Below are 10,048 nucleotides of genomic sequence, written 5' to 3' on the forward strand. Positions count from 1 at the left end.
CCCGCTGGCGGGAGCACTCACCCCTGGGATTACAGATGCACCAAATCCCCGTCACGTTTTCGCGTGTGCTTGCTGCACGTTTGGGGAAATTTCCGCCGCCCCTCTCGCCCCGCTGGGATGGGTTTGAGGCTGGCAGAGGATGGAAATGGAGCCGGGCTCTCCCCACCGGCCAGAGGCGAGGTGTGAAATTTCTCATGGGCAAACAAGTGAGAGCTGCGGGGTGCCCAGAAGAAGGGGGACAGAAAAGATGAAGCAGGGAGGGGGGGAATGAGGAGGAGGAGGAGAGAAAGCAGCAGCCAGGGAGGAACAAAAATCCCTAAAGCACCAACCTGGATTGAAGAGCGGGGCGTTTTCTATGGGGGGATTGTAAAATGCGCTCTCTCTTTCCCCTTGGCAGGGGGAAAAAGGGCCCCCCCTCTATCTGATAGTCATTAGCATCAATTAGCCCCGTTTGAAGTAGGCAACATCTTTGTCTCTTTGCAAAAAAAGAAATAAAAAAACCTTTCAGGGAGCCCATAATAACATCTGGAGCAGGAGAGGCTGAACTGAGTTCCCCACTTTCATCTCTTGTCGAGGGACTTGGAATGTTAATGCAGCCTCATTCTTTAATGGAGTTATCAGGAAATGCTTTTCACCTCCTTCCCTTTGCTCAGGGGGGATGTTTACAAAGGGCTGGGGGCTTTTTGGGGGGCTTTTTGGGTTGTTGTTTTGTTGTTGGGATTTTTTTTACCCCTTCTCTAAGAAACTCCCCCTAAGAGATTCCCCCCCCTTCCCCTTTTATTTTCTACACTCTTGAAAAACAAAACAGGAATAAAATATAATGAATAGAATAAAGTGAATAAAATAAAATAAATAAAATCACCATCACCAGAAAACCAAAAAGGATCAGATCCCATCCTTTCATGTCCCCTTTCTGGAGGGTCTGGGGCGGGTGGTTGGAGCAGGTGTGGGCAGGGGAGGTGGGGGGTCCCGGCCAGAGCCCCCCGCCCTGCCTGGCTGCTGGGTGCTACATTTCCCAAGTCATTACCAGCGGGTGAAAATTTCCAGCTTTCCCACCAAAATGCATTAGCTGAGCACACAGCACTAATGGGAAACAGGACAGTCATTAGGCAGCGGCTGCGGCAGAGCATGAGGAGTGAAGGGAAAAGTCAGCTGGCCTTTGGCTGCTGGTGCATCCCTCTGTCCATCCCTGGGGCTCCCTGTCCATCCCTGCAGCTCCCTGTCCATCCCAGGGGCTCCCTGTCCATCCCACCAGCTCCTTGTCCATCCCACCAGCTCCTTGTCCATCCCTGCAGCTCCCTGTCCATCCCGCTCCCTGTCCATCCCACCAGCTCCTTGTCCATCCCACCAGCTCCTTGACTATCCCTGCAGCTCCCTGTACATCCCAGGGGCTCCCTGTCCATCCCACCAGCTCCTTGTCCATCCCACCAGCTCCTTGTCTATCCCAGCAGCTCCCTGTCCATCCCAGCAGCTCCCTGTCCATCTGTCTGTCTACCCATCCTGCCAGGGGGATCCATCAGTGTCCCTGCCCTGCCTGCAGTTCGCCCATCCCAACAACCCCAACACAGATCCTTTAATAACTGCAGCAGCTCTGACATTGCTTTCCCTGGGAATCACAGCACCAGTCAGGACTTATGATAAAGAGCAAAAATCATTAATTGAATTAATAACCTTTTAATAACCCTTAACCTCATCTAATGACACCCATGTTCAACCCCACACATCCTCTGTGCCAGCAAAGCCAGGAGCTGTGAATCTCTGAGGATGTGGTTTTTTTTCCCAAGGTGACTTTTTCTGGGAGAGGCTTCAGCACTTGCCCAGCTTTGAACGTGTGATTCCAATTAAGACCGTGGCTCCACGGCAGCAGGATCAGAGCTGCCTGTTTGGATAAGGAGCAATAAAGCAGCAGCTGTATTTATTCACTTATTTGGAAGCTGCTGGGGAAGGGAGGATGCTAAAAGGCAGGGAAAAAACACGTTTTAAAGGCAAACTTCAGGGACTCTTTTGTCTCCTGTGGCATCCTCCTCCCTGAGGATCCTGTAGCCATCACCAGGGTGCTTCCTCATGAGCAGGATAATCCTGCCTGTGTATTCCCATCTGCTTTGAAATGCTCAAATATACAGAGATTTTTGTAATTATTTCTATGCATTGTGCAGGGAAAATAAACTTTAATGGCATGAATCCTTGTTTAAGGCAGGATTTAGTGGATATGGCCTGTGAGCCTGTGCATGCAGGGGTGGCTAATGCCAGGTTATTAAAGCACAGGGGATTTTTGCTCTGTGTTTATTAACCTGGAGACTCTGGGGTTTCTCTGTGTTTGTACACACCAGAGTGAATTTCCAGTGAGAATTTGATGGGATTTGAGGCAGAATCCCACCTGGGAGAGGTGTCTGTGCCATCCACAGCTCCCCACCAGCCATGTGGCTATGCCCAGCTCTGAGGGTGTCACACAGGGATGGCACCAGTTCCATTCCCAGGGCATGGTCACCTCAGATCCTGTGTGAGCTCCTGAGGTGCTTGTCCCGTATCCCAGATATTGCCACTCACTGTGGCACACCTGGGCAGGTACAGACACATTCCCCTTGGCACGGGGACACCATGTGATGTGCCGGCACAGCCTGGGGTCCATAGGCTGTGCCCTGAGGAGTGTGGCCAGGAGATGGTGTGGGGGGATCCTGTGAGGCCTGGGGATCTCAGGGGGAGTTTGGGAATGGGTCTGAGGGATATGTCTGTGTCCCTGTGGGTGTCCGTGGGGAAGGGATTGGTGCTGGTGAGGTGTCCATCAGGAAGGGGTTCGGGTGCTGTTCTGGATGTCTGAGGAAGGAACAGGTGTTGGTGTAGGGGACCACGAGGAAGGAACCATTATCCATGGGGCATCCTTGGGGAAGGAGGTAGTGCCAGTGTGGTGATCCATGGGCAAAGAGCGCAGGTCACTGCAGGGGAAGATGCAGGGCAGGTGACACTGGAGGTGACATCAGGGAAAGAGGGGTGTCTGTGGGGTGCCAAGGCAGAAGGAGCAGTGTCTGTGGGAGTGCTTCCATGGAATGTGGGGTGACTGTGGGGCAGTCCGTGGGAACAGGGGATCCATGGGACTGTCACTGTGGAAGCAGGGCTCTCCATGGGGGTGCTGGTGTGGAAGGAAGGGTGTCCATGGAGGAGCTTGAGTGTAAGGAGGGTTTCCATGGGAGTGTTGGTGGGGAGGAAGAGGTGTCTGCGGAAACTGGGGATGTTGACAGGGAAGCAGGGGCGTCAGTAGGGAAGCAGGGGGAGAAGCAGAGGTGCCTGTGAGGTGTCAGTGGGGAAGCAGGAGTGTCGGTGGGGCGTCGGTGGGGAAGCAGGAGTGTCGGTGGGGTGTCGGTAGGGGAGCAGGGGTGTCGGTGTGGTGTCGGTGGGGAAGAAGGAGTGTCGGTGGGGTGTCGGTAGGGGAGCAGGGGTGTCGGTGGGGTGTCGGTGGGGGAGCAGGAGTGTCGGTGGGGTATCGGTAGGGGAGCAGGGGTGTCGGTGTGGTGTCGGTGGGGAAGCAGGAGTGTCGGTGGGGTATCGGTAGGGGAGCAGGGGTGTCGGTAGGGGTGTTGCAGGCGGCCAGCGGGGTATGTGCAGCCCCCGCCCCCCCGCCGCCGCCGCTTTGCATAGGAGCACGGCTGTCCCCGGCCCCCGCCCTCCATATAAGCGGCCGGGGCGGCGGCGGCCGCACCGGCCCGGCCATGCTGCAGAGCCCGGCGTGCCCCCGGCCCGGGCCACCGCCCCCCAAGACCCCGTTCCACATCGAAGCGCTGCTCGCCCGGGAGCCGCCGCGCCGCGGCCCCGCCGCCCCCGTGAGCCCCGCGCCGCCGGCCCCGCGCTGGCCCGCGGCGGGACCCGCAGCCGGGCCGGTCCCGGCCGCAGCAGCGGGGCTGGGGCCGCTGCCCGGAGCGTGGGGCTGGCCCTGGCCCTGGCCTGGTGCAGGTGAGCGGGGTCCGAGGGCGGGAGCGGGGATGCCGCGCACCGGGACGGGATGCGGGACCGGAGCGCCGGGCGGGGATGCCGCGCACCGGGACGGCGCTCGGCCGTCACACGAGCGGGGAAATAACGGGGTGGGATCACCCCAAAGCACTTCGGTCCCCGCTGCCGCTGTGGTTTCATCCCTGCAGCCTCTGGAGCGGCCCCGAGCTGAAGCGGCGGGCTGCGGGACAGGGACGAGGCAGAGAGAAAACTTCCCTTGGAGTTTCTCCCCTCTATAGGTGATCGATATAGCCAGACCAAAAATAACCGGTTTGTGTGGGGGTTTTTTGTTTATTTGTTAATTTTGCGAGGCAGTTCCTAACACACCCGATGTCTCTGAAGAGTTTGACAAAGAAAGAGCCTGTGGTTGATTCCTAAAGATGCTGCAGGATTTTACTAATCCGCTACGCAGTCCCCAGTCCAGAACCTGGTGCAGAATATCCAAACCCACTGTTAGCGTTTGAGATGGAGCCAGAAATTTGGAATAGATGGAATAGTGAGGGGCAGAGCGAAAACTAGTATTGCAGTGCCTGGGCTCGTGGAAGGTGTCGGAGGTGGGAACTGGATGATCTTTAAGGAGCTTTCCAACCCAAAGCAGGCTGTGGTTCCATTCGATTTTACGGGCAACTTTACACATGCTGGCATTTATTTCTCCTTTCATATAGCAGGAAGGCACTTATCTGCCAGAGTTTTAATCAAAAACCTGCTGTAATTTCCCATAGCCTCGCTCCCAAAATTAATTTCTTCACCTCTGCTGTTGTGTGGGTCCCTCTTCTCCCAAATTTGCCTTCATCCCTCTCTAATTTTGCTTTCCCTGCAATTTTTCACTCACAGAAGTGAAACTGCCAAGTGTTTTGCAGCACTTGGCCCTCAAAACGGCATATTTCTAGTGCAGAAGCATCTGGAGTTCACTGGAACTTTATAAGGACAACGACCATGTGATTTTAACAAAGTATCTCTATTCGAAGTATTTTTCTTGGAATTAAGTATTTCTTTTTTAGCGTTCAGAGCGTGATCTTGCTGTTGTCCAGGCAAAACCTGCAGTCAGGTTTCCCTGTGTATAAAGAACTCCAGATTTGATCCTGATGCTACAATATTCAGACTCCAAAACCATTTGCTAATCTTTTATTAAGTACTTAGCACAACTATTTAATATATTATTTATTTCACGAGACAGCATCTTCAGAATTGTGTTAATCTTTGTATTATATCAAACATCCAGGTATGAAAACACAGTTAAACAATTTGCAGAGCGATTTCCACTCAGCGTTTCATGTTGGAAATTACACTTGCTATTATTCCAGTGTTAAAATAGAAACAAAAAGTGATGGGTGAAAAGATTTTAATGATGAAAATTGTTTAAAGTGCAATTACGGCTGTTAAGCTGTCAGGTCTCCGTCCCACAAATCCTTAAACACACGCAGAACTTGCACCCAATTAATAAAAATAAGTAGGTCAAGGTGCAGGTTTGTGCCTGGAGAACGTGACAAGATCAGTCATTAAAGGAGAGATAAGTAGCAGGTGTGAATGGGGATCATTATGTGCAGTATTTCCATAACAGCTAGAGAAACCTGGCTTGCCACAATATTTAGGAACAGCAGAGATGGGGACCATCAATGGTCTGATCCTGCCAATGCATTCGGTGCTTTCCACAGGGAAAATCCCGCTGGCTGTAATTAGTGGGTTATGTTAAAGGGAATCTGGTGCTGGAGAAGCCGCGGTGCCATCAGTGCTGGCCTTCCGTGGCTCCTATGGCTCCTAAACCTTCCAGGCAGTGCTGGGAGCCCTGGAGGAGCTCTCCAGAGCAATCACCTGGGCCTGGAGTCACGGTGGCTGGGCTGGGAAGGGATTTTCAAGGACCAGCTCGGCAGTGAGCAGGGCCATCAGCTGGATCAGGGAGGGTTGGGCAAGGCAGACCTGCTCCCAGTCAGGTGCCAGTGGCAGTGCTGGTGTTGGATTGTATGTTAATTTATGCTAATTACGGTTATCCTCAGGCCACAGCTGGAAACCAGACAGGTCAGATACACTTGTTAGTCCTGCTAAATCATCAGCACCTCTGGGAACTTGATGGGGAGCAGAGGGGCAGGATGTGGTCCTGCATGAGAGCTGGATCCTGGACACTGAACCCGGGTGCCAAGGGAAGGGGAAAACCAGGGGCCAGTCTGGGGTCAACTGCCCCAGACTTTAAAAATTTGTGTTTCGGTGGTTCTGGAGAGAGGTGGGATTTTGTGTTCTGCAGCTCTTGATGCAATTTTTTATTACAGCGGTTTTCTGGGGTTCCAGGATGAGGGAAGAGACGACAACGTTGACTCTATGCATCAGAAGGCTTTGATTTATTATGATACGATATATAAGATATAGAAACTATACTAAAAGAGTAAAGAGAAAGGTTTCACTATGAAGGCTAAGCTAAGAATAGAATAGGAATGTGTAAACTGAAGTCTTCTCAGCTCGAGACGGGCCGAACAGGTGAATTGTGATAGGCTCTTAATTGGAAACAGTCTGACGGGGCCAATCACAGATTTTCCCGTGGCATTCCACAGCAGCAGATAAGAATTGTTTAGTTGTTCTTGAGGCTTCTCAGCTCTAAGGAAAGGAAAAATCTTAAGTAAAGGATTTTTCATAAAATATGTTGGCAACAATTTATTATCCTGTTACAAAGGCCCTGTGCAGGCAAAGGTCAAATCTGCCCACCTCACTGAGTGCTGTTTTCTTTGGGTCTGGCTGCTTGTCCAGGACTGTCCTTGGTGGACCCTGAGGGTAAAACCACAAAACAGGCCCTCAAAAGTTCTTCCACTCCAGCTTTTCATGGGAGAAGGAGCCTGGGTGATATTATCTGAGAAGGGACAGGGCAGGGACATCTCTGCTGGGTTTGGTGCGACTTTCTCCCAGCTCCTTTGCTGCAGCCCCCTTCAATTTTTGCTTCTTTCTGACAGGTCTGGAGTTGTCTCACTGTGTGGGGACCACCCCGCTGGGTCCTGCTGGGCCCTGGAGGTCGGGGGGGCCCTGCAAGATGAAGAGAGTGCGCACGGTCTTCAAACCAGAGCAGCTGGAGCGGCTGGAGCAGGAGTTCCTCAAGCAGCAGTACATGGTGGGCACAGAGAGGGTGGACCTGGCTGCAACTCTGCATCTCACAGAGACCCAGGTAAGGGATGGGGGAGCTGGGATGTGGAACTGATCCTGGGGCTGCTCTGTGCTGATGGTCCCTCTCTGCTCTGTGCTGACCTTCCCACTGGGAAGTGTGAGGGGAGGAGGACACGGTGCAAAGTGACCTGTGGGACACCCTGCTGCCAGGTGGCATTGAAGAGATGTGCCTGGAGTTTGGATGGTTTCTGGATAAGATTTCTGAATCCACGAAATGGAACAAAAAGCATTCAGGAGCACAAACCTGCTGTGCTTTAGAGTTCAAGCTGGGTTGGTTGCTGTGTCTGCATTGCCATGATCCTCTGGAGACTGTTTCAAGTGTCCTTTTGTGACACTGGATATAATTATTTCCCTGCTCTGCCCTGTGAGTTCCTGCTCCTCCCATAGTAAACTGCCTGTTTAGTGTGGAAAAAAGGAGCCAGGTGATCTTCCACAGTGGGATCTAAATTCAGCTGGAAAAAAGGGAGAGCAAAACAAGGCCAGTTCTGGGGGACAATGGATAATTATTGGGGGTCTCATGCCCTGTGGCAACTGCAGTCCTGGGGATCTGGTCAGGGGCTCCTTAGGGAGCTGCTTCCTTCACTTCCCTGGCCAGAGCCTTCTCAGTGTAGCTGCTGTCCCCTTATCCTTTCACATCACAGCTCTGCCCTCCGTAGTTTCACCTCCTCCTGTTCTCACTCACTATTCCCTGAGGGAATAATGCATGTCCCCTTTTAAGGAATCCTGATTTTTGAGGATACCCACCTCAGAAGCACGTGGATTGGAAAAGGGCTTCTGGAGCCCTTGGATTAAGCTGTTGTGCCATTCCCATCCAGGTCAAAGTGTGGTTCCAGAACCGGAGGATCAAGTGGAGGAAGCAGAGCATGGAGCAGAAGGCGGCAAAGCTGTCCCAGTTCGCGGTGATCCAGCCTGCGAGCGCCGACTCCACCGACAGCAAGGACCACGAGGAGGACCCCGTGGACGTGGAGCTTTGAACAGCCCAGGAGACTGGGCTGGGTTTTGGTGCCTGGGGACGTGTCTGGGCTGCTTTGGTCCAAGTGAGACTGATTTGAGAGCTGGAGCCACAGGACTAAACTGCAGCTGGCTGGAAGGAACAGGAACCCCCCGAATTTTTTTGGCTGCTGTTCGGTAGCCAAGTGCTGTGATTCCTGGGGCTTCAACACTTGATGGCAGGTGATCTCCTGTTTGCTCATGAAGCACCAGGACACACAAACAGTTTCCAGCAGAGATGCTGGGGTGACAATCTGAAGGTGTCTCTGGTGCTGGGGTGAGAATCAAGAGTGACTGATACAGGCGTGACAATCAGAGGGTGATTCTGATGTTGGGTGACAATCTGCTGGTTTCTCTAGTGTGGGGGTGACAATCTGAGGGTGTCTCTGGTGCTGGGGTGACAATCAGAGGGTGATTTTGGTGCTGGGGTGACAATCAGAGAGTCTGTGATGCTGGGCAGGCAATGGGATGCTGTCTCTCATGCCTCTGAGCACAAGAGCATTTCAAACTAGAGTCACGCATGTTATGTGTGGCTGTGTGCCCCAAGGAGGAAAGAGAAGAATCTCCCTGATCGCTTCTTCCTCTCAACTTGACTCCCATGTTTGATGTTCAGATCAATCACAACCAGAATACCCCAAAGAGGGAAGCCCTTTGCTGCCCCTCCCAGACTCCTGGATGCGAGGAGCAGGGTCTGCCCCTGCCCTGGAGCAGAAGTGCCTCCTCCAGCAGTGCCTTGCTGTGTCTGTGCCTTTTCCATGGCTCCCCAGAGCGGGATCCAGCCCCAGCAGTGTGTGTCCCCTGGCACTGCTGTCCTTGCCTGGGGTGTGTGTGTGTGCTGCTGCTGCTGCTGCTGCTGCTGCAGGGAGCCAGCCCCGGGGCTGGCCGAGGTACAGGGCTGGAGGCTGCAGTAAAAACCAGCTCCAACACTCAGCTGCTGCCCCAGACAGCCCCCTGCCCCGCGGCCAGATGTGCCACTGTGGCCCAGACACAGGCAGCTGCTCTGTTCTCTCCTCATTATCCCTGCAGGTGCCCTGGGACACTGCACCTGGAGTGCTCCGAGCACATCTGGAGCAGCCTGATGCAATTAACAGCTGGATTTTTGGGGGTAGGGAGGGCTTTGGGGGGCCAGGACTAAGGACTCAGGCTGTCACCTTGCCTTCCTACTGCAGCGACCATGGCCCATCAGCTCAGGATAATTTATTCCGTCTCTTTCTGACCTAGAACACTGTATATCACTTTACTCTTACATTGTTATTTATAGAAATACCTTTTTTTTTTTTAATATGACTCACTTATTTATTTACTTTGTTTCTTAATAAAAACTGAGTTAATTTTAAAAAGAGATAGAATGAGTGTAAAAACAAAAACCAGATGGAAAAATTTCCAAGTACTCTTAATTTTCAAATGAAATTAGTAACAAAAAAAACCAAAAAAACCAACCAAATATATTTTCATCTTTCTCAAAAAGTTTGAGGGTTTTTTTCTTAATAAACTATTTTGGACAAAATATATACTAAAGATTTTTTTTTCAATTGATTGATGACCCCATATCAAATAGATGAAGGGAGTTACTATCTTTGGGCTGGTTCCTGTCAAGATAAAACTACATTTCCAGGAAGAGCAGTCATGCTGGATGAGTATGGGGTGCTCAGGCTCCTGGAGACCAGGAACTTGTGTCTGCAGGATGTGGCCAAGCCTTCTCAACAGCTGCTGTTCTGCCAGCCAGAGAGGCTGGAGCATGGCCAAGGCAGGGAACAGAGCTGGGCAGGGGCTGGAGAATCCCTGAGGGAGCTGGGCAGGGGCTGGAGAATCCCTGAGGAGCTGGGCAGGGGCTGGAGAATCCCTGAGGGAGCTGGGCAGGGGCTGGAGAATCCCTGAGGAGCTGGGCAGGGGCTGGAGAATCCCTGAGGAGCTGGGCAGGGGCTGGAGAATC

At 52.6% G+C, this 10,048-nt stretch overlaps 1 protein-coding gene across 1 annotated transcript; it reads left to right on the forward strand.

Moving 5' to 3' along the window:
* Nucleotides 1–3,704: 3,704 nt before the first annotated feature.
* LOC103824748 (homeobox protein not2) lies at nucleotides 3,705–8,099 on the forward strand. Its single transcript, XM_050974090.1, has 4 exons — nucleotides 3,705–3,815; nucleotides 4,221–4,251; nucleotides 6,918–7,126; nucleotides 7,941–8,099. The coding sequence occupies exons 1-4, from the start codon at nucleotides 3,705–3,707 to the stop codon at nucleotides 8,097–8,099; spliced, it is 510 nt and encodes a 169-aa protein (XP_050830047.1).
* Nucleotides 8,100–10,048: the final 1,949 nt, after the last annotated feature.

This window comes from Serinus canaria, chromosome 4 (genome assembly GCF_022539315.1).
Source record: "Serinus canaria isolate serCan28SL12 chromosome 4, serCan2020, whole genome shotgun sequence".
Taxonomy (NCBI): Eukaryota; Metazoa; Chordata; class Aves; order Passeriformes; family Fringillidae; genus Serinus; species Serinus canaria.